At 44.2% G+C, this 25,264-nt stretch overlaps 1 protein-coding gene across 1 annotated transcript in view; it reads left to right on the plus strand.

The window, feature by feature from the left end:
• LOC149326136 (kinesin-like protein KIF23) overlaps window positions 1-11,117 on the plus strand; it is a 28,302-nt gene extending 17,185 nt beyond the window's left edge. Inside the window, exons 9-18 of the mRNA XM_089564486.1 lie at window positions 176-278; window positions 462-541; window positions 833-952; window positions 1,782-1,908; window positions 2,483-2,547; window positions 4,236-4,338; window positions 4,441-4,499; window positions 6,108-6,257; window positions 7,811-7,897; window positions 9,968-11,117. Of these exons, the coding sequence (XP_089420612.1) occupies window positions 176-278; window positions 462-541; window positions 833-952; window positions 1,782-1,908; window positions 2,483-2,547; window positions 4,236-4,338; window positions 4,441-4,499; window positions 6,108-6,257; window positions 7,811-7,897; window positions 9,968-10,138 (1,065 nt within the window). The 3' untranslated portion in view covers window positions 10,139-11,117. The remainder of the gene's footprint in view (window positions 1-175; window positions 279-461; window positions 542-832; window positions 953-1,781; window positions 1,909-2,482; window positions 2,548-4,235; window positions 4,339-4,440; window positions 4,500-6,107; window positions 6,258-7,810; window positions 7,898-9,967) is intronic.
• Window positions 11,118-25,264: the final 14,147 nt, after the last annotated feature.

Here is a 25,264-nt window from a genome sequence, read left to right on the forward strand (position 1 = left end):
CTATTAGCACTCTAGTGAATTAGGAGAGTTGAAAGTTGTCAGCTGCTAGGATTGGTAAGAAGACTGCTGCGTTCATTTTTGTGCATAAGCTGGGATGTTTAAATTCCTTTTTATTCAATCCAAGACTATGTTCATGGTGTTAGTACCTGACCACTCTTTTTCTCTTCATTTTCAGGACAAGAGGACACTTGTCATTAGTCAGCTTTCGCTTGTAGACCTTGCTGGCAGTGAACGCACAGGCAGGACTGGGAACACTGGCCACAGGCTCAGGGAAGCTGGTGAGACTCGTTTTGACAGCTAGCTTGTTTCATAGATGCCCACCATTTCATGCATGCAACAAACCCTGTTCCTTGTTTCTGTGCGACAGCATGTTGCTACGCTCATCTTTGCATTTAGAAATGATGCTGTGTGAGATTTTGTTCAGGACCTGTTTTCTTTCCTTCCCCCCCCCCCCCCCCCAGGGAACATCAACAATTCCTTGATGGTTTTGCGTAGTTGCATTGAAACACTACGAGAGAACCAGACAACTGGGTCAAATAAGGTGATGTATTGGCTTTTGTGCTATGTAAATAAATTGGTGCTATTATGAACGTCTTAAAGATGAAGCTTTTTCTCTTTGCCTGTTTGTCTCGGAGATCTTCACTCGGGTCACTGTGCGCTTTTCTAGAACTTTCAGCAGGGCAAGAAACCTGTTTATAGCAGCTTTAAGCTTACTTTTTGTTTATTTGTTTTGGTTTGTTTTACCTGCGACCCTAAAAAACTGCAACCCTGCATTTCATATTCTGCAAGTGGTCTTGGGGCCTCCTCTCTAAAACTTGCATTTATTTTTCAGCTTGTGCCATACAGGGACACAAAGATCACTCACCTGTTCAAGAACTTTTTTGATGGCGAAGGCAAAGTTCGCATGATTGTTTGTTTAAACCCACGACCAGATGACTATGATGAAACATTCGTAAGTATATAGCAGAGCAGTCGTAATTTCAGTGTTAAGCTTGCATTTTAGATTGGATGAATATTTAGGTTGAGTTCAGATCGAATATGTATTGCACTGAGCGCATAATTTAATATTTAAAATGTTTATATTTTCTAGCTTCAAATCTCTGTAGACTACTATGAGGAAAGAATATTAATTCATCCAAGGGTTTCTTATCGCATTGCAGCTCGCCAAGTGTGCGCTGCTTGCCGCGGGTAACTGATATGTAGTGCCATATAATTTTATGTCGGTGAACGCTGCCTACATGAGTGTGCTTACATTTGTTCTCACTTGTAAGTGGTATTGCACGCTTTGACAAATATTAACTGGCTTCATTCATGAGCGGTGCTTTTTGTCAACTCTTTAACATTAAACCGCTGGGAATAGTCGGTGCTTGTTTGACACATTCCTCGAAACCAATCTTTCTTGGACACTATTTTTGATTAGAGAGCATGGCCATTCGCATCACCAGTGTATCTTGCGCTTGAGTAAACTGGTGCAGCTGAAATTGTTCTAGTACTGCTAGACTGGAGCACTCTGTGCAACAAACAGGTGTAGCCAGAATATGTGTCAGAGAAAATGTGCAGTTTCTTTTCAACCGTTAAGGAGTTCAGATATCACACTGTTACCGACAAACACAGCAAGGAACAGGACAGCACAGCAGTCTGCTGTGGCGAGGATCACCGAACAGCTGCACTTAAACGTTCGAGACAGAGAGACGCTTGGCAACGGGTCAAGACAGCAGTGTGGCAATATGCTTTAAAAATAGTTGGGCAGTGCTCTCATTTGACATCCTCCTTGCTTTCAGCATGTGATGAAGTTTGCGGAGATGACCCAGGAGGTTCTGGTTCCTACGGCCACAGCACAGTCTGCAGCCCTCCACCTGCATGCAGGCCGGCGCCGGCCCATCTTGCCGCGCGCGGCAAAGTTTCAGGGTGAGGTGTGGTTTTCTGTTTTCACTCGTGTTTCCTCTACTTCTCCACTTATGCTGAATACTCGTTGCATTTCTGCCTTGTACCGGTCTGCCTACAATTAAATAACCTCAGCACCACCAAAGAACACCAACCACTAGACTGAGTGACAGCCTGTATCCAGAGGTTCAGAGCAGAGCATACTGCTATAACATCACAAAGCCTTCTTTAAAGATACTCACTGGCATTTCAGAAGATTGTGTTGAAAAAGATTGAGGTGCCTACTTTTTGACAGCAAATTTCATGGTTGGAGCTGAAGATGGAATGAGCTATGAGTGGAATGCGTTAATGCTTCTTGCACTAAGGCTCCAGCGTAGTAGGCTGCACAGCATACTGCTCACATTTCACCTCTAATAGGAGAACACAAGTTCAAAATTACAGTATCTGTCCTTGGAGAAACTGGAGAGGTGAAGGCACTTTCCTTTTAAAGACGTGCTTGCATGAAAGTTAGGGGTACTATGTTACCTTATTAGCATAAAATTTGCTCTTTGACTGCTGGTTTCTTTCACTCAAAGGTTCTGTTTTACCCTGTCTGCAGGGAGCCTGAAAGAGCATTCCACAATGCCACCACCAGAACCACCACGGGAAGTCAGCTGCATGCCGGTATGGCTGTCTGCTTTGTTTGTATTCAGGGTGCATTTTTTACTTCATGTGTGTGAACGTTTCACGTTAGCCCGCCGCCCACACCTTTTAACGCGAGAACATTGCATGGCTCGTTGTGCGAAAACCCTGCCATAGCCAGACAGCTGTGGCAGGAACATGGGGCAGAAGCGCTGCACGCAAATGAAATCAGGCAAACTCTCTCCCTCTAAGAAGGGCAAGTCGACTTCCACGATGAATGGAAACAGGTTTGAGGGTCCTCCTCACTGGGGTCACTACACTATATCTTTTCACGCTGATAACAGCGCAGACCAGGCTCAAGATGGGAGTAGATATGGCCCCCTCTGCCCCATGCACTGGGCGAGATGCTACTGTCTCGTCTGATGTGAAGTGCTACATGTACACCGCCTCCGCGAGATACGCTAGGAAATATGGTGCGCCACTGTCGGGGCTAGAGATTACACAAAGGGGAAGTCTCCGCCACTGCCGTCAGTTGACCTTCAGCTTTCGGAGAATGAGGTTGTGGCACCATGGAGTCGCTCACGTCTACATCGTCAGGCGAGACAGCAAAGCGTGGCCGGAGGCAGCAGTTCACTGGCAACAAATTTTGCAGCCACCATAATGCAACAAAATGTGCGAAACGAGCCGCTGCTCCGAAACAACGTTCACTCCTATCCCCCAACAACAACTAAGCAACACGCTCAGCCACAAGCAGTACTTTCGCATTTACACATCATAACTGCTTAGGTACCCCCATAATTTATTTACTCTTTTGCCGCTATTTTGAGCCCATTGAATGCGGTGCAGGCATTGTAATGGATTAAGACTACGACAACACCCATTGTGGCTTGGTGGCCTTGGTGTTCTGCTACTCAGCACGAGGTCATAGGCATGATCTCATCTGCTGTATTTCAGGGGAAGCAAAATGCAAAAATGTCTATACACTGAGATTCTGGTGCTCATTAAAAAAACTGCAGGTGACCAGGCATCAAAATTCACCTATATATTGTCATTAAGAATGCTGTAGCAAATTTTATTTTTGTCTGTAGTACATGCATCACTTTCAAAAATGGGCTTTGCTTACCACTATTTGCATGTTTTGCAACCTAGGTCATGAAACGGTAATCATAAAATTGGCGTGTTTTTGGAATATTTTTGCGGAGGATAAAAGCTGCAGTCACTGCAATATCACACCGACAAATATGCAGAGAGACTAATATACGATAGCAATATGGCATGGTAGCTCAACTGACCTTCTGTTCTGCTAAAATTCTGCTGTTCTCCCCTCTCATGTGAAAGGTGCGGGGTTCAATCCCCAGTGCCGGTGGGTATCCACCGGTGATGAAGTGGGTACAAGCTTTTCCTTGGCCTGATGCTCGGCATCTCTGGGGTGAAGTGCTTGGAAAATGGGACCTTATATGGATGAAAAATACCTTGTATGATGGTGCTCTTCGGCACAGATTTCCTTGCACCATTAAAATTCAACATCGTCATCAGCTGAGCTGTTCTGCTAAAAACTAACATGCATATTTATATCATTGAGCATGAGCGTATGTGATGTACAATATGCAGACTTTGCTTGAAGGTGGCTTCCCTTGATGCAATCTTCTTGCGAGAGTACCGTTGCACTGCTTAAACGTTGGTTTGTTTGGTGATTTAAATATTTTTACCCTTTCTTTGTTTCTCTGAAGCTCAGCGACTGCTCTGACAGTGATGTTCTGCAGCGAGAGGACGAGCAGCAGACCAATAGGAGATATCCCAAGAAAAAAATGAAGCCAAACAATGCTGCTGAAAGTAATTGTCCATCTTATTTCCTAAGCGTTCATTTTGGTACTCAATTCCTTGTGTATTCATCATTTTTTCAACATGCTTTCACCTGCTTTTTTCTCTTGTCAGTTGATGACCTCAGGAGTAAGCTCACCCAGAAGGAAGCAGAGAACAGTGCTTTGAAAGAGGTATGACAAGCAAGGGCACAAGTGGAGAGCGTTGCAGTTGAAAGCACCGGGCTGATTATTGCAGTCACATGATTGCATTTGTGGGCTCGTATCAGGGCTTACTCATGCGAAGCTAAGGCGCAAGGGTTAAGCTTAGTGCCGCAACTAGTCGGCAGCACATATTAAGGCCACTACTGTGTGCAGTGCAGTTCCACGGCCTGTGCGTTTGCTTCAGGCATCACGAGAACACTTGTCTCGTTTAGGAGTTCCTTTTGTGAATGACTGCCTTCTGTGCAGTGATCTTTTTGGTATGCAGAATGCACACAAATGTTCTACTAATTTGTATTCTGTTCACAGCTGTGTGGCCTGCACTCTTACACTTTTGTTAAGCACTCAAAGCTACAGCACTTATGAGAGGTTGTGCTGTGGACCAGCCAGCGGGAAAGGATGGAGCTGTGTGGACCGGCACCAACCGGGTCATTCACTGCTGTGTTGCAGATGGGAGGAGAGGAGAAATAACAAGAAAAAAAGGTTGGATGCACCTTTCAGCCATGAACGCAGAGTATCTAAGAGGTGCTTGTTGTGCTATGCAGTGTAATTCACTTATAAGGATACCAGATATAACTATATATTGCTAATAATGATCAAGTTCTTTAGATTTATTAATTCCCTTTTTGCCACTGTGTAAAAATAAACCATACGTAAGAATACAATTATCGGCGAAATAATGAATACAATGATAGGATTCTGGCCCCCCCCCCCAGAAATTGCATGCCACCCAAGCTGTCTTGATAGAAAATGAAATGCTTTGATGCGATTGATGTAAAAACTCCACAAATGGGCCGCTGTTGTGGATTTTTCGAAGGTCTTATATTGTGTGACACTGTCAAACTAATACTAAGACCTTTGATAATAGGGTCCACAGTATGGCATACTAGAAGTACTTGAAGGAATCAATAATTTAAGCATGCTTCTTTAAGCTGAGCATTGCATATGTGATGCGGGCACTCATGAGTGCCGACATCACATATAACATATGGACAAAAATCGCACATAAAAAAGGGGGTGTCCACTTTCTCCTTTCTGAAACTGCATTTCTACATTGGGAGTAGTTTAACTGCAGTTCTTCATGCTTTTTTTTCTTCGTCTTTTGTACCTTTGTGGCATTGTTTTTTCACTACTGCATTTAAAAAGCAGTCCTCAGCCAGCCTTTCCCCAAGGAGAAGTAGCATGATGGGTGGTGGCTGGACAATCTTTACGGGTGTTGCACATAGCACTTCCCAAAACTTGTGCTTTTAGCTCCTAGCAAACTGTCGGTGAACCTGAAAGGGTAAAGTTAGAAGACAAAGAGAGCAGAGTACGTTAGGGAACAAATGAGAGCTGGTATCCTTTGACCTGTCCTTAGTGGAAATCAAGAAAGAATGGACATGGGCGAGACTTGATGTGAAAGGAATGTAAGTGATGGTCCCTTAGGGTGATAGAGTGGATTCCAAGGTAGGGCATGCATGCATTGGTAACAATGACATTGTCAAGGTAGATGTGAAAGGGCAAGAACCGGAAGCAAGCAGAGGGCATCTCTAATGTGGTGCGCTGCCTCATCTGACCATCTTGTTTCTGTGGTGTGTCCAGGATATCAAGGTGATGCAGATGGACCTGAAAGCCAAAGAGCAGCAAGTCGTTCTGCTTGAAAAGAAAGTGGCTCATGCCGAGCAGTATGTGCAAGCCCTCACCCTCAAGCTGGAGGGCATGGCCCAGGAGAAGAGGACTGTGGAGAACATGGTCAGTGCATCGCAGTCATGTCCTTTTTACTTACGCCTGTTGTTGACCTTTGCTATGATATGCTATTATGGGCTCTAACATTTGACGCTGTTTCGGTTTCATCAACCAAATTATGGCTGTGATGTGTAGTAGTTGAACTTCAGGTCAGGATAGGCACAAAAAAATGGCAATATAACTGCTGATATGCCATTTGTTGTAATTCTAGATCCTGACGCTGGCTGGTTTCAGTGCTGTAGTGAGTTAACACTACTTATCCACATTTATATTACACTTTAGCTGTGCCTCACAGAGCCTAAGGCACAACTGCACATCACAGCCATCGTTCGGTTGATGAAACCGAAACAGCATGAGAGGAGGAATTCGATTACAAATTATTTAGCAGTTGTAGTTGAACACCACATCAGAAGAAAACATGTAATAAAATTAAGTTCTGTAGTCATTTAATTATAATGGGCCAAGTGAGAGCATGAGATATATATGCAAATTTAAAAGAGCGGGGTAACATTTGTACGTATGAAAGACTCTTTGTGACGTAAAGTTTTCGTTCTATACGGCTGCTTCCAGGCTATGCAGCTCCTCTCAGAACATGCAAGGTTGCAGTACCCACCTCTCATCTTTTGGATAATGTGGTTCATATTGGTTCTGCAAAGCACTGACTTTGTTCATACTGGTGATAAGTGACTGCCAGGTACGCGAATTTGCAGGCACACATGAACAGTTGTACCTGGACAATAAGGCATGCGTTGCTGGTTCTGCAACTACATCTGAATGTTTCAGTGTCCAGCCAGATCAAGCAGCGATTGTTGCAAACATGAACATTCTATATTTTTCACTTCTGAGCTGTACAAAAGGGTTGTTCCTTTCAAATGGCATCTCCATCCTAAAAATAACATCTTTACTTAATTAAGTGTGTAATGAAGTGTGTGCCTTAGTTTATTGCGTTTCACCTGAGCTGATATTTATTGGTTGTCTGAGCACCATGCTTAATTATAAAGTGCCTGTGGCCTGCATTTTGTGTACAGTCGCCGTCAAAAGTAAATGGAAGGCGACTTCATCAAAAAAACTTAATTTCTTTAAATCTAAAGCATAATGATCCATGTTTCTTGGTGCACACTGCAATTCGCACAATCACAATTAGTCTGCACGTATGTATTCAAGGATGCATGAATTGAGTGGGCAGTGATTAAACCGTTTCATTAATATTGCCTTCCATTTACTTTTGACAGCACCTGTACATTGTGGGGCAAATTTAGCTACACTGACTTCCAAATTTAACAAAATACAAACTGTGCAAGTAAATTGGATTTCTTACGTTTGGAAATTTCTAGAGCTTGCAGAAAAATACTATTGTGCGATAGTAATGTCATTAGTAGCATTCAGACCAGAAACTCGATCATTCGTGGAAAAAAAAATCGCCTATGAAACAACTTAGCTGTGGCCCTTCGCATTGTTTTTGTCCTCTGGGAGACAGTAGCTGCCTGCTTCAAGGTGTTCGGTGCTTGAACATGTTTTTGGCTGCAAGTTAGCTCAGACTTTTCATCATTTGTGTGCAGCTCAGCGAGAAGCAGAGGCTGCTGGACCGGGAGGCCCCGGAAAAGGTGCAGATGCAGCTGGAGCGGGAGAGGATGAAGTCGGCCATGGTGGGTGTTGGCTTGATCATGTTGTTTGTTTATTTGGGAGATATTGCAGTCTCGGAAGACCAAGCAGGTGGGAGCATACAGATACAAAGTTTACATAGCAGTGCTTTCAGAAGCATACTTCAAACCATCACACCTTTCTGTTAATTTTGTAGCGACGGCAATTGTACCTGATCCATCACTCATAATTGGTGCATTTTTATGACACTACTTTCATGCATGTAGACTACTTTCAACCATATTTCATGTGTACTGCGAGAACTGCTTACTCCGAAAGTCCGACTGTTCCGAAAGTCGATCCATATTGCGCCCAGCTTAATGGGAAATGCAAGTCTTGAAATGGTAAAAAAAATTCAAAAATTACGTTATTTGGATTCAATATACTTTAAAGTAGCTGCCTATAAAGTTTCAAGGTCTCATTCGACCTCTGACTACTATAAAATCGATATATCGGGTGTTGAGTTTGGAGCAAAATGCCGGAGAACTTCACTCCCATCTCTTCCCACAATCGTGTCCCCAATGATCGTCATATTGGTCTTGTTCAGAAGCTGGTGCCCTTCTCTATATCTTGGTGCTACTCGCTGTTGTGAAATTCTCTTGCGACGTCCGCATTCTGCCATTTGTTTAGGTCTCTACAACGCCTCCAAATGGCTGGCGAGCACAATTCAAATGCATTTTTTCTGTTTCGCGTTCTTCGGCAACATGACTAGCCTTACAGAAATTTTCATAATCTTTTTATGGTGCAAGTTAAATTAACCTCATACCGTTGAAGTCAGAAAGAACTGAACTATGGAGCTATGTTATCTTTAATGGCTCAGTCAAACATAAAATTTTCTGAACAGTAATGTTACCTAATTATATTTCATACTTATGGTGCTTCGACATAACTGACCATATTTTTATAATAATTTATTTCAGTAACAATATAAATAGCATAGTTCCCCATTGCAGATCATTGGCTATAGCTCCATTTCAAATGGAACCAAAATTATTTAAGGAAAGCGTCTTAACAACCCGTAAGAAATTACCCTATTAGATTTGAACTATTTTTCTATAAGAGCCGCCGTGGTGGCTCAGTCGCTATGGTGCTCGGCTGCTGTCCCGAAAGACGCGGGTTCGATCCCGGCCGCGGCGGTTGAATTTCTTTGGAGGAGAAATTCGAGGCCCGTGTACTGTGCGATGTCAGTGCACGTTAAAGAACCCCAGGTGGTCGAAATTTCCGGAGCCCTCCACTACGGCGTCTCTCATAGCCTTAGTCGCTTTGGGACGTTAAACCCCATAAACCAACCATAAACCAACCTATTTTTCTATAACATGGAAACCAATCAAAATATACTTAAACTAATTATACTATTGAAAACAGAAGAAATACCAACACACATCTAATTTCATTACGCTGTGTCTAATAATAAAAATTTAAATTTAAAGACCTGCGTTCCTCCTTAAAATCTTTTTCTTGAGCTATAGACCATGGGCATCATGAGTTCAGCTGAGGAGCATAATATAAATTTGTTCCTTCCATTGAAATTTCCTAGCAGAAAGAGCACTTGGACATTTGACTGCGCACTCTCTTTGGGTGCCTATCATAGGGTGCATTTTATTGCCTCTTGGAGCCCTTGGTGATGGTGCTGTTAGTTAGTTCTGTCAGTGGTAGACAGGAAAAAAAAATTCGCTTTGCTGCACAGAGGAATGTTGCTACAGCTGAGCATGTTAAAGCATACGGTCCACTCCGGTGCATTGTCTTTGATTCAGAAAGCCGAAATGCCAAAGAAGCTTGCAGGTGAACAGCTAAGCTCATTACGAATGCTCATTCAGGCTGTTCTGTACTTATTATGCAGTGGAGTTTCCACCCATTTCAGGTCTCAGAGTGCTATTCTGTTCTGTGGTGGGATGGTTGCTGCTACAAACAACTGCTCTTGTTCATCAGCCATTTCGGCGCTGATCAGACCAGGAGCTATTTCACGTGCAACGCCCCCACTGTTGAGTTTAGAGACCCATTTAGTACTCGATGGCTTTGTTGTTGCGCTCTGTGAAGAGGCTGTATCCTGGTCGATGTCTTTCCCTGACAAACAGGCCGAGGTGGAGGCCAAGCTGAGCGTGGCCAACGAGAAGCTGCGCATTCTTCGAGAGGTGCTCAACTCCACCGACTCGTACATGCCGCCAACGGCATCAGCGGGAAACCCCGAACCGGCTGCACCTCCTCTGCTGCTGCCAGTGAGTGGTGACACCCCGGGGCACCGTTAGCCTTTTGCTGTCATCGGTGGAGCACCTTTCCAGCTTCCCGAGCATGCTGATGCTTGCGGCTTCCATGCTCCTTCCTATTGAAGTAGCCTGGAAAAGTGAGAGACGTTTTCTCTTGCATCCTTCAAAGCACGCGCATCTGTGCAAGAATTTGCTTGCAGTGTCAACCTTGTGACAAATGCTACAATTATACACTGCAGTTCAGTGATGCTGATATGCAGTGAACAGTGTTTGCGACTACGCTTTATCATTTCTGATGCTTGCTCTAATGCTTGCGCTTCATTTTGCATGTCTCATTGAATTAGTGCATCGAATGTAGCACTGAAGCACACCTTTTCTTCGTGCATTTTTTTTTTCATTTTTTTTTGCTTTTTTCTACACTCGTTATGTGGATGGACATGCATTCATATGATGGCTGCTCCTTTCACTGAATGCAGGCTTGCTGTGCATTTGCTTTTGTACCTTTGGGCAATGCATCTTTATGCTCTAGCCTGAGAAAAGGCGTGCATGCTTTGCTTACGCAATTTGCATCTAGTAATCGTTCATTGCTGCATGTGAATTTGCAGCTCTTTTAGTTTGGAATTGTGTTCATACTCTGAAAGAATGCGTTCTAGCCTCATAAAGACTTTTGAGGTGCATGGCTGTACACTCTCTTCTTTTCATGATTTCATCTAAGTCATTAGATACAAAGAGTTAATTAAATCTGTTTTTTGTTTGTGTCATTTGTGTGGGCTGCATGGTTTTATGCATCAGTGCAAGCACAAGTGTCTTTATGCTGGACAACTTGCTTTAAAGGGCAATGGTTGCCACACCTAGTCATCGTTATGCAATAACTTAACACAACGAAGCATTTTTGAGGGCCTCATTATATTTAGTCGCATTTTCATTGGCACCTGACTTCTCTTCCTTCTGTTTTATTTTGGGACCAACATGCGTGTGGCAAATAAACACTTTTTGTGACATGCCATTGTATATGGCCAAATGCTTTGTGATGTTGTGCTGTTGCTAATCTCACTGCAATTAACATTTCGAAACTGCTGTACCTGGTGTACCAGGCGGACAGTAGTAGCTGACATGTCTCCTATTTGTGTGTGTCAAGCTCAGTGGTAACTGACGAGGGAGGTGGTATATGTGAGCAATGTACCGGCTGGCTGGTGTGATGGCGTAATGAAAAGATGTGGAAAGTGCTTGTGTCATACCCTTCTTTTGTCCTGTCCTGACACTGTTACTGTGTTTGTTGGTGTATCTTCAGCTTAGTGAGCAAGCTTTGTTAGCTGGCCACAAACTTCAGTAAACTGTTGTTCCCCTGAATGCAGCCCCCTGAAATTAGGCAAAAATATGTAACTGCATTGGTACCATTATATAAAGGGAAGTTTCAGTGTAGCTTGCTTTTCATTTTCTAATAGTGAATCGCCTTTAATTTTAATTATGTAGTCAAAATCTTGAGCAGGTTTAGTCAGCATCCAAGATGGGCTTGATTTGTGGTCCTTTAAGAAAGAAGCTGGTCTTAGAAAAAATTGATGTCAGTCACAATTATGATTTTGGGAAGATGTGTTTTCCCCTGCAATTCCAAATATGGCATTTAATTGCTTGTTCACTTGTGTAATGTGTTATGCAAGATTTTGGAGAGAAATCGTAAGAAAGTTTGCTGCAGGGAACTTGCTGAAGTGCGTGCCAATAGTTTGTCTTGACACCAAGGAATGCAGTAAGGGTAAAATTGTTCTCTTGCCTTTCGTAGAACTTGAGGTACAGAGTTTTGAAGTTGCCACTCTAGGAACAGGAATACAAAAGTTTTCTTCCCTCTTCTGAAGTGGCACATTCAGAATCCCTTAACTTGACTTCTATGGTAGGCATTTCAGTAAGTTCCCAGGGACAAAATTTCTTGAAGGCTTTTGCCAAAAAACTTACATATTTCATAAATACACAAGGAGTTATTTTATATGAAATTAAAAGACATAATTGGAATTGGCACACAAAAAAAATGTTTGTTGAAAATTTAAGAATACTGACTTCATTAATAATAAACTTTTCTTTTCTAAGACTAGCTTCCCCCCCTTAATGAGGAGTGCTTTCTTGTCTGGTTAATGTCTGCTGCCTTCAGAGGCAGTGCGGGCGCTAGTGTACTTGTTACTTCCACATCATGCCATTACTTGCAACATTCATTATCCTGCTCAAAGTAAACTGACATTTTAGTTTTTTTTGTAATGCCCAGAGAGTGGAACATAAGAGTTCACAGTAAACAAGAAATTGCGAAGCCCATGACATTTGTTGATGCACAGTGAATTTCTTTCTAGGCAATATTTCAATTATTTCACTTCCATCAGTGAGTCAATCATATTTCAATGATCGTGTTTTGGTATTCGCTACAGTTCAGCTTCAGATTTTTGTTCATGTTAAAAATATGCTGGAAGTCATTTTGAATTTCTTTGCTCTGAATGCTCATTCTTGACCAGAAATGCACTTTGCAGACAAAGGCAAAGGACATTTATATTCATTCCTGGTCATTCCTCTCGGCTAGAAAAGGCCGTTTTTCTAAATTTACTTGCTGAAAAATTTTACCGCAGCACTGAATTTCTGAATTTAGTGGCGTACAGACTAACTTCATACAACGCTTTGCTTCTGGGCTCCGAACACGTTTAGCATGTCGAACTTTGTTCCACGCGTCGACCGCACACAATCAACAGGTTGCACAAAACTGTTCAAAGGTCATGACAATAGGTCGTATACACAGTCATAGCGAAAAATGGCAAAATGTGAAGAGTGCAAACAAAACACAAAGGCTGCCAGAAACAAGGAAAGCCAGAGCAGATGGCATACTGGGGGCAGATGTAAGAGGTTGCTGCGTCAGCGCATGCAGTAGCTAATAGCAGTCACACTATCCCCTGCATTCTCAAGGAGCGTGTGCTTCGCCCAGTTGCAGCCTCGAATTTGAGAGGTGGGAAACTCAAAACCCGCTCCACAAGGCCCCCAATCACATGCAAGCCACCCTTGACCAGGATGACGGCACTAGGTTCAGCAGCAGAACTGCTCTGCGTGAAGTTAGGGCATACTTTCAGAGCTTTCTTGTGGCTCAGGGGCTGCCACAGATTGTTATACATTTCATTTGAAGTAGCTTCACAGTGAATTAAGTGTTGATAATTACTGAAAAGCTAGTTGTTAACATGTACTGCCAAACTTATACTCTGTTTCATGCATCAGGTGCAATGCTGTCAAGGATAGCGCTCTGGTTTGCACTGCCTACATCCGTGATCAAAAAGTAGGATGTTACTTGCGGTGAGCAGTAAGTAGTGAATTTTTTCCTGTATGTGTATTACATGACATATTTGTTAATTAAATGCGCACTTAGTGCTGATGGCACGCTTTTGCCTTCTGGTGTCTTAGGCCACTCGGCCACAAAACAAGCGCGGAGCAACTCTCCTGCCGTTATTTTTTCATGCAGACTACTTCCGTATATTTCACAGAGTTGTACTTGATGTATGAAATGGAGTGAAACAAATAGGCAGATGAGTGGGTGTGCAAGTCTTCTTTTCGGCACCGGCTAAGCTAACAAAACTGTGCAAGAAGGTCAGCTCTACCGACAGTCAGGATAGGAACTGCACCATTAGGTGCCAGCAATGGTTTGTTGCATGCACAGAAAGCATAGTGTACTCAATTCCTTTGCCCTGTGGACGAGCCTACGTTGGCCAGACTGGCAGATGTTTGAATGAAAGGCTCAGGGAGCACAACTATAATGTCACAGTTGCCTCTCAACAACTAGGCACGCATTGTTGTAACTGCCAACACTGCAAGCAACAAGGGCCTTCCTTTCAGCAGACCACAGCTCTGCGCAGATGTGCCAAAAAGACCGCAAGGGAAATTGTTGACACTGGGGAAATCACAGAGCATAGAAAATTGTGTCAGCATACCTTCAGTACTGTTAAGTTGCAAGGAGTGCCACTTTTTGGGCATAATGACGCAGTAGCGGTTGTTCAAAGACTGCCCATTCATGTGTTTACTAGTTGTTCAGTGTACAGTAATGCTTTTGTTTAGTTTGTGCAGTTGCTTTGCGTAGCACGTTGTTCGTTGCCACTATCAAGGAGGAGCCCAATGTATCGCCTGTACGTTTGCGGGGTTTTCCCTGCGCGCACTTATGCGTTGCTTTGTATAAATGCAGGCACATTGCATGGAAATAAACTAGTTGAATTACGGTGCTTTGTAGTGTGTTTTCTGTCAGTCTACATCTGTTTCTTGTATGCCGGGAATCATTTGGAGACAGTTGGCTGTGATCTTTGATGGTTGCTATTGGTAAGGGCCTTTAATTGTAGGGCCAGCTTATGCAATTCATTCATCTGCCACAATCAATGCGACAATTTGTAAAGCTTAAAGTTTCAAACAATAGGTTGTGATGACGTGCTCTAAAAAGCGCATAGCATGTTGCTCATTCTATAAAATCCGAGATGCCTCGACGTATGATGCAATCTGCTGTGGACTGTTTGCATCATAACAAGCACTGCAGTATGCATGCACGTTTCACACTTGTCTTGTTCGGGATTTTGTGAGAATGCTTATGCACTAACGTGTGTGTCCAGGCTCATATACTGCCAGTGATGCGTCACCGACGGTCCAGATCATCTGGTCCTGATCTGTGGGTGGAGCACAAGCCAGCTGACACTGTTTATGCCGCATTTTATGCCGTCTTTTTTTTTTAAATTCGTTAGGGAGACATGATTCTATCTGCAACTGGTGCAGCTCATGTGGTCTTCAACGATGTGGAAGTGGTGAAGCATTTATCCTCAACTTCAAGTCGCATAAGGTTTATTAAACCGCCTGTACATCTGCGTGCATCTATGGATGTACAGCCTTTCTCAAAAGATTAGAGCCCAAGGGTCTTACTTCCAAGCCATGTAGTGGGTCTCTTCAGCTTCTGAAGGGTGAGGTCAAGAGCTCCTCTCACCTTCAAGAGACTTTGTAACGGTGAAGTTGCATAACAAGCCACACAGCTGAATGAAACCCCCTGAGTGTACATACAGAGACAGCAGCCCCATGGTTCCAGAGAAAAGTGATAACTCTGGGGCAGCTCACTACCGACTGATACGTTTTGAAGCAGATGGCGCCTGCAGTATACAGTGAGCTCGATGAGTATGTTAGTCACTGATACAGTTTTTTCTTTGGGTGCAATGTGGTTGCTGCTTTCTTTCTGCTTTCCTTTGAAAAGATGCGCTTGCTCTTGATAATGATCAGGTGTGGCAGTATAATTCTTGTTCCTTTTTACCTCTTTCCTTCGCATTTAGATGGAGCATTCGTTGTTGACTGTGCCATCAACACAGCAAACGAATTTGTCATTTTTCTCTAAACTAGGCAATGGCACATTCTCAAGATTCAAAGTTGAATTCAGTATTGCCTGTTATTCAACTTGGGAATGAGACATTTGGTATTCTTGAATATTCCCATGTTGTGCATAACTGAGGACCCTAGTTTTTCATTATCCCGCAAAAATTGCAGGCTTCAGCTCTCTTCAAGGAGCTATGTATTAACAGCCACATTCTCTCTTATCTTTATGTTTTTGTTGTTGTGGATGTCAGTAGGAATGATAGAACTATGGGAGTTTGATTAATTGAACCGACCGAATTTTCTGAAGTTAGAATCTGGTAACAAACCAAGTTCCACTGGTGCCTTTCCAGGCTTGCTCCCCTATCTGCTCATAGTGCACCAAGCATGGCAGCTAGTGATGGTTGCTGTGACAATATTACTCTGCGGGGCGTTTGCACACAAACACAGAAGTGGGCGACGCTTCCAGGACTCCCTGTTGACATGGACATCGTCGTACTCATCGGAACGTGGCTGAAATGGCCATAATGTTTTATTGCCAGCGATCCGCACGTTGATAATGATTTTTAGAAAGGTGGAAAATGTTTTTTGTCACAGCACGGTATCAGCCAAACTGTGCCGGAAACTACGTTTTTAACCGAGGCATTGCATGAGCCACTACTTAAGCGGTTAGCCAATACACTGAAAGCTCGTTAATTTGAACCTCAATAATTAGAATTTGTGGATAATTCGAACTACACCACTTGGTCCAGCCAAGCTCCATAGAGATCTATGTATGAAAAAGCCTGTCCATTCCCAACAAACCAAAGGAGAGGAGCATGGCGAAGTAGCTTGGTTGCGATGGCTGTAACTACGTTATTAATGAGTCTTTCCAAAAACACTAGCGGGCACTGCAGAAACAGCATTGGGAGAATGCGAAAGCATTGACGCCTCCTCGGCACTCGTCGCTTCTCTTGGCTTCTAATTGCCTCCCATTGCTAATAAATGACTCTTCTTATATCGCACACACAACTGTCCATTTAATTGGCTTATCGATGACATATATATCACGTATCAATCGCGTATAAGTTGCTTATCGATCACTTGTCAGTTACTTATCGATCACTTATCAGTTACTCATCGATCACTTATCAGTTACTCGTCGATCACTTATCAGTTACTCATGAATTACTTATTATCACTTATCAATCACTTATCGGTTACTCATCGATCACGTATCGATCTCTCATCGATTGCATAATCATCTGACTGAGGGAATCTGCAATTTTTCCAATTCCACCGCGGTTCATTCAAATTTCGCGCCGCGCGTTGGCTAGAAGGAAAGGTGACTGTCGGGGGACGCCTACACTGCGCAGTCATAAATATTGGCTGTGGCTTAGCAAAGGTTAAGCCTGGATATCTCGAAGCGAAAAGTTGCGGCGAGGGTCTAGAGCACTGTAGCGAGGGGGAGGAGGAGCCGCGCGTGTAGTGAATATGGTGCTGCCTTAGAAGGTTGCTTTAGAGACATGTACTGTGGTGTGCATTCCTTTCGGGTGTACACCAAGGTCATTTCATTTTCCTTATGGCGCGGTTCGAGTATCCACTGGGGTATGAGAGAGACAGGCATCGTTTCCTTTCTTTTCATTTTCCTTTCCTTATGGCGTGGTTCGGGTCTCCACCGAGATACGAGTTTCCTGGTGCACTGCTTGTCTTTTATTTATTTTTTATTTGTGCCGCGTGTAACGTCACTCCTTTCGGGTGTACACCAAGATATGAGAGACAGGCATTTCCTTTCCTTAAAACCAATTTTCATTTCATTTTCCTTAAGGCCCTTACAGCGCGGTTCGGGTATTCACCGAAATATGAGAGGGACAGGCACCGTTTGCTGTCCTTAAAACCAATTTTCTTTTAATTTCCCTTCCCTTAAAGGTGCGCTGCAACGTAGATAAAGTATGGGGTCTTTATTCTTTCCCAAGCAACCACCGATATCATTCGGACGGCCGACAGAGGTCTGTTTCGGATGTTCTGTACGTCCGCTGAACTGCAAACAGCCGGCAGACGTCCATCGGCCTTCCGAAAGGTGGCCAAAGGTATACGGTTCGCCCGCCGACGGACGTCCAGTTGAGTACGTCCATTGGCGGATCTTTCTCGAATATTCGCATATATGGTGCATGCGTGCCTTTTTCACTCCGCGCGATGCAATAAAACCAAAAACAATTTGATGCGTAGCACGCATATTTTATTGTGGTTGATGATACATCAGCAGAGCAATGGGTTATGTTAGGAAAGTTTCTTAAATGTGACTCTTCAAATGTGGCAAGCTTGGGACACACATCCGTAATCTTCCCACCCACAGGATTTCTGAAATAAAATGAACGCGGCAAACATCAGTCATGTGAAACAAATGGCACAATGCAGCAGCCCAAGTAAAAACATTGGAACCAATTAATAGAAGTGTTTAATGCTGCAAGTATAACAGACAATGCACTTTAACAAACACCTCAATAAGTATAAGGCAATAACAGCTCTCACGTTTCCACACCATATTTGACAATGTATCTGTTCTTTATTCTCATGGGCCTTAGGGCACTAACCTACGCAGCACTGTATGCGACTGTGCACAGAAAGCCGCAAAGCTTCCGTTGCGAACCACTGCGAACTACACGTACTTCCTATGTTCTGCCTTTCGCGCGTTGTCACTCTTTATATAGGCCCAGTGAACCTAGTGATGCCTTAAAAATTAACAAGATGCGAAAATACTCCGTCCCGCAACTTTGAAGAGGAGTGGGAATTAGCCGCGCGAGTTGAGGGCTCCCGCAGCTGTGTGATGTAGGCTCCCGAGAGCGTGAGAACAGCACACACTTGTGGAAGCCATCTCCTCGCGCTTACTGCTCCCACTGTCCTGTGAACGAATGTTGTATGAGCATGCTGCATTGTCCTAGAAGCAAGTTCCAAGAAGTGTACTGGATACATACCTGCAATCACATGTGCACTAAGCTTTCTTTAAACCAAGGTCGGCGCAGTACGGGATTCCGGTGTTGCAGAAGAGCTTCAGGCGCTTCCCGTATCTTTCGGAATTGCTTAAGTTACATACTACTTTCGTCCACAGACCGAACAAAGCCACACATTATAATAACAGAGCTATAAAGCTCTGCGCGACAACATTACGCGACAAATCAACAAAGCGCTACGGAGCCGTACTGATGGATTGGAGTGGACTGACCGCGAACTGACATCTATGATGATGGTGATAGCAGAATGCACGGGAGTTTTGATACGAATGGTTTGAATGGCAAGTTTAGCTAGCAAAACGGCGGACATGTCGCGCAACTCCACTAATTTGGAGAAGTTTTATAAATATATAACTAGTCATTGAGTTCTTGCAAAATTCTGCAACACCTGCTTCTCCTCGTAGATAAATTTAGCTCGTTGGCGGCTCTTGCACTGCAGGTAGGAGTGGAATCGCACCAATTTACAAACGTCTTCGCGTCAAACCCTCCAACTGATGCAAATAAAACAGTATACATGCACGAAAGACGCGAATTTTCTGTGAAATAAAAAAACATCCATACTCATTGCCAAGGAAAATACTCGTCCTTACATCCTTCGGACGTACACCTCGACTCTCATGCGGATATACAAAAGTGAACACTATCTGTACGTCCGGCGGATGTACGAATACGGATATCCGAAATCGGATTGTGTTCATACGTCCGATGGACGTCCGATCTCGGCAAAGGACGTTCGGATCTAGCTCGTACATCCGACGGATATCTGTGGTTGCTTGGGTTTGTATATGCAGAGTAAGGGACATTGTGAGTCCTGAACGCGCAATGAGATCACCGAAAGCATAATATTTGATATTTTAATCTTCGCTAGAAATGCTTTTTTTGAGCCGTTGGTGTCGCAGCGCGGCGGCCATTTGCGGCAGCGGAAATGACGTGGCATCCAGATAGGGCGCTGCCCAACTCTATGGCGCTGCCTTTCTCGTTGGTGGGGCGTCCAGTTTGCATATTGTTCATTTATACTTGCGAAATGGATCCAAAATATTATGTCTTTGAGTACTGAAAGCTTTTCGCATGCCACAAAAACTGGAAAGATGCAGGGAAAGCGAACGAAAACTAACAAGAATACAGCTAGGGGCGACACTTTCAATTCCGCTTCAAACCTTCGTGGCGGCCAGCGCTGTTCAAAAAACGTTGGCTCAAACCAGAAAGCGCGCGCGTCGAGACCGGCCGTGACCATACCAAGACGGCAGTGAAAAAAAAAGCCAGTCGACACACCTTGCCCAAAATTGTGAAGAGAAAGGCCGGACAGGAGAAGGGAGTCGAGTTTGGGGGGGGGGGGGGGAGGGGGGGATACTGCGACAGCCTTCTAGTCCGACTAAAAAAGAAACTTCGGGGAGCTTCCTTTGTTGTTAGTCACCCATGCCCTGACTACGGCGTCGCGTACGCGGGGCAAAGACGCCGTCAAAATGCGCGGGTGTCGACAGCCCCGACAAAGCAACAACTGCATGCACGCTTCCGCTGCGTGTGCGCTAGGCGCGGTTCTGATTGGTAGCGCCCAATCTCGGTACTGGGTGAGTGAAATGGGCGAGTGAAATGCGTTTTCGTCTGAGCTTTTCACTTCGAATTTTCAGAGTGGAATAACTTTCGTTTGCATGCTCCGATTTCAATAATTCTTTTTGCTCTGGTCTCTGGAAGCATGATGAATCTATTTAATGATATAACTGGTACCGAGGAAATCATCGCAGTGCCCCTTTAGGCGCGGTCGGGGTGTCCACCGAGACATGACACTTTCCGCGGTTTGGGTGTCCACTGAGATATGACACTTTCCTGGCGCATTGTCTGTTGCTTCTTGTTCTCCTTCCATGACGAGTATCTGCGCCTGTTCCAAGGTAGATATACCATGACAGCGAAGGCTCCATAGACGCCCATTGGTCCAAAAAATGGCGGCTCATGGGGCACTCCAGCGCCCCTATATTGGGGGCCAACCTACGTATGAGTGACGTTAATCACTTTTCCCGCGAATTATAAATCAGTTTTTTTGTAGAATCCGCATTTTCGAGACCGCGTCCCTTGGAGGTTGTTGCCTTTCAACGCGCGCCAACTTTTGCCAGTCAATTGTACTCGAGTTCCTGCTAGTCATGTCTCTATTTGTGAGCAATTGGAAACCCAATGAATGTTGCTGGCAAAGAAGGCAGCATAGAAAGGCAGCAACCCTAGACACAGGCTAGGCATGCATAATTCGCAGCGCAAATACTGATGCAAGTACCTTTACAAGTACTTGGTCTCTGAGTATAGCAAGGTGTGATCCACAAAGCACTGACTCATGTGCACAGTTCACAACAGAGTGTATGGCAAGTATCGTTTTCATATTGATGGTTTATTATATCAACCACACGAATATAGTGATAAAGCACAAAATCGGAAACGCATGTCACATGCAGCACAAACAGTAGCATTGTTTAAGTTGGCTTATCATGTCAATGGACCAAGTGCAGACAGGAAAAAGCCCTGAAGTGGTACAAAGGTTGCGAGTTGGAAGATTTAAATGTACAGAAAACATGTTATGACAACTTCAATTGAGATAAAAAATGACATCAAATAGGTGCCCCAAGATACACATGGGGCATAGAGCACTGACACTACTCTTCACACTTCATTTCTTCAACTGAAAGAATACAGCAACTATGTTTACACCTGCATGACAATATTAAAAACAAGTTTTAGCATCAACAAACCTGCTCAACGCTAGAGCATTACAACATACGTAGGGCCTGCGCACAAACTCGAGACCTGCTTCTTGTCGATAACTGCAGTAATTTGAAGCAATCCCAGTCAAAAAAAAACCATTGGAACCAATTGGATTTCCAAATTGTTCCAATTGGACTAGTTGAGTTTCCAACTGGTTCCAATTGGAATGGTGTTCCAATTGGATGGTCCAATTGAACTATCCAATTGGACCATGGTCCATTTGGACTATCCAATTGGACCATTTGGGTTTCCAATTGGTGGGCCCAATTGGTCTTACCCATTACATCCAATTGGACCGCCCAACTGCACCCAATTTTTCCAATGAATGTTTGCATTTTTGACAAACAAGGTAGAACCAATATGGTTCCTATAATAAGAGCTATCAGCAGCTTAACCTACTAAGTTGTATTCATCATCGGCACCACCACTGCAGCTGAAATTAAATTAAATAACTGCGCTCAGTGGGCGAGCGCCACTGGCCCCAGCATGAGAGCCTCACAAATGGGGTATATAAGTTGGAGCAGAAGTATGTTCTGTGGATGTACATATTAAGCTAATATATGCTACTAGTGCCTGAATGTTGCTTGCGTGTGATGTATTTGTGCCTGTTGACTTTGATTTCCATAAAAACTGTTAATCTCAATTCCGTAGAACAATGTTGATTGGCACTAGGCACGACATCTCCCTGCTGTCCTCATAAATGAGTTTTCCTTTTGCATATTATATGTTCAGGGCCCGTATTACGGAACTGTCAAATCAAAAACTTGTCAAAAACGCGTCAAAAACTCGTCAAAAAGCCCCGCCGTAGCCGCGCTCCTATTGGTCGGCCGTGTCCAGCGGCCATGTTGCTTTCTTGCGTCATGGGTGGCTGGCGTTTACGTCACGGACATGACAGAAGTGGTGACGTTGCACGCCTAATTATGCAGGCGCATTTTGACTATTTTTTTTGACGGCTTCGAGGCGGTCAAAATTGGACCCTTCCGTTTTTGACAGAAAATGGCGGCGGCGGCAGCGGCGTCGTATGTGTGGCTGAGGTGGCTGCGGCGACGCGAGCAACGGCGAAGGAGGGCGCACGAAGACGCGTTTGACTTGCCGGACGAGCTGTTCCGACGCCTTTTTCGACTGGAGAGGCAGACTGCGGTGTGGCTATGCGACGAACTCGCCGATGAATTTGGAGGTTTGCGTGCGAATGCGCTGTCGGTGCAGCGGCGGGTGGCAGCGGTTATTTGCGACCGGCGGCTTTCATGCAAGCTTCGGCAGCCGACGACACCTCTGTGCCACAGCTACATACAAATAAAACATGCTTATGCTGGCAAAGAACTTTATTTTCCCCTGCAAATCGCACTTCGTGGCCGTCTTCTGTTTACCGGTCGAGGAAAAAGAAACAGACGACCACACATCACATGCAACGCTTCACGCTTTGACACTTTTTTCATCGATCGTAAGAGCCGAACAACACAGACCTTAACAAGTTGGCTTCGTCGATTTTTTCGCACTTAGAACAACCGCACAGTGCCTTGATTTTCGACGCCGCGTAAGAAAACAGTATCAAGGCGTGGAACAGCTGTTTCCGTGCAAAGCGGCTTGTTGACGTTTTACCGCCGTCTGCGCACCCCCGCGGCAGCAAAAGTTACCCACTAGCAAATTTAATAGCCTAACTTCTTTCGCTTCTTGTTTTTCTTTATATTTTTTAGCTTTAAGCATCATTTTTTGGCAAAATAAAATAATTATTTTTATCGCTGTGCATTTCTTTACTCTTTTAGCAAAAATTTAGCACACGGTCCCTCGTCGTGCAGGCAAATGCTTCGGGGCGCCGCTCAGCTGTAATTGGCTGATTCCTCGTTGCGTCAGGCGTCGACGTCACATCGTTTCGTCATTTTGACGTCACTGTCAATAACTTTTGACAGATTTTTGACAAAGTTCCGTAATACGGGCCCTGTTGTAGAAATATTTGTCCAACATTCTAGAGCATATTATTCACAAACATTTAGCTACCTCTCTCAATGAACATAACATATATTGTGAATATTTTCTGGGTGAAATAACTGCCTGACCTAATGGGTCCAATTGGCTAGTCCAGTTGGGTCCAATTGGTCGGGAGTCCAAAAACACCACTGGAACCAATTGGTCCCAATTGGGAAATCCAATTGGAACCAATGGGAATGTCCACTTGGTTCCATTTGGAATGTCCAATTGGTTCCAATGGTTTTTTTTACTGGGATTCTATTCAAACTAAAACATACATGAGATCCAGTTTACAGTGAAGTACAAGGACATTCAATAAAGCCAGTCCTTCATCTAGTAGGCACGGCATCGTGACGCAGCCATCCTGGCCACAGATACGCAGACGGTGCGAAGTGCTTGGAACAAACCCTCAGGTCTCGCAACTGGCACGGCGTCTTCTCCAAGGTGAGATTGTGGCAGAACTGCATCCACATTTCGCACCAGGAAATGATGCTGCGTGCACGTTTACAACTGCACCCAAATGAATACCATACACTCCAAATGTCAATACGCCATGATTCCTTTCACCTAAATGCAGTACATTATATTTTAACTGTTGCAGTAAATGCTCGCGCTAAGCCTCCGTGCCTCATTGTGCGGTTACACTCGCCTGATACCACGCGACTATAGTGGGATACAACTTAAGTCTGCAGTGAAGCTCCGCCCATATTCAGCCTCCGCGCACAGAATTCCGCCACGACAAAAAAGTAGTCTGCTGCATAAACGTTTCTTGTTACCTAAACAAGAAGCGTATCACAGGAAAAATATTATGAGCACTAGAATTATGATATGTGGATTGCTTTATATAGTCAAACATTAAAAAGCCGATTTCGTTTACAGTTCCGATTGGCCAGCGGAGTAATACAGGACGCCGCGGACCGCGGCCCATTGTTAGCAACTGCTGTTTTTTTAAGTTGTATTCTACTATAGCTGTTTTTCTATGCTCAAAGAGTGACGAAAGAGAAGCAGCAAAAGTAGTTTAAAACTACTTTGACGGTCATGTAATGTGTAGAACGGCAATAACTACTGCTGACCGAATTCAGTTAAGGCATCGTCAAGGCGGCGCACATACACGTGGTTGAGTTTCGATACTTCAATTGCGTTGCGAGAGGATCCTCAAATTGGCTTCGCGGGGTTGAAAAACCTATTAATGTCATGCTCATAGCAGTTAGGCAGCAAGATGCTTTTAAATTGGCCTTGCGGCCAGTAGAGGGCTCGTGGTTGAGCCCGATATCAAGTTCACGTTGGCGACAGTCGGCTGCACGAAAAGACAAACGGTGGGCCTTTTTCGCACTGCAAGTGCGTGCCCTGCGGTTTACTTAAATATCCCCGATAACATGAAGCCAAGTACGCATTAAACGGCTACAGCTACGAAACAGACGCAAAAATTCCGACAAAAGCACATCTACAGCAGATGACAATGGCAAGAGCTCACCTGTGAAAGTACAGACAGGTACAGTGGGAAGCGGTGTAGTAAGACACCGATGGTACAGTCCATCAAGCGGCCGTGGTACAGTCCACACTGCCGCAATGTGCCACGGAGCAAAATTTATTCACATGACGCGAGCTCATCGTGAAATGAAGAGCTAAAGGATTCAAACGAACACTGCGAGCGTGACACAACGACGGGAAAAGGTTTCGCACTGGCCGTAGACCGAAGGAAACGATAGAACCAATAAAACTGCTGCAGCGGTGCGGCGGGGTGCAAATCTAACCAAACAGTGACAGAGAAGCGACGAGCAAGGACGACAAAAACTTCTCGAAAGGGCCATTTGGAGACCGGCGAGCTTAATTTACACTATAGTGAACTAGATTAATTTACACGCTTTCCCAGGCGCGCCATTGCAGACAGCTGAAGATAAACCGCTTCGTAAGCTCCCGCGGCCACTGTGGCCGCGTACCGAAACAAGGCCTGCAAAGTCGCGCTGCAAATGCACCGCACGCTCATAAACAGGGGGCGCAACAAGCGCGTTGCAAAAAAAATTAAAAAATTCGGCGTAATTTTTTGCCGAAATAATTTACCTATTTTATAAAACGTGGGATTAAAATATTCATTTTTTTGTCGTTTCATATCATTTTTATC

Source organism: Amblyomma mixtum, chromosome 10 (assembly GCF_055824585.1).
Source record: "Amblyomma mixtum isolate Tamu chromosome 10, ASM5582458v1, whole genome shotgun sequence".
Taxonomy (NCBI): domain Eukaryota; kingdom Metazoa; phylum Arthropoda; class Arachnida; order Ixodida; family Ixodidae; genus Amblyomma; species Amblyomma mixtum.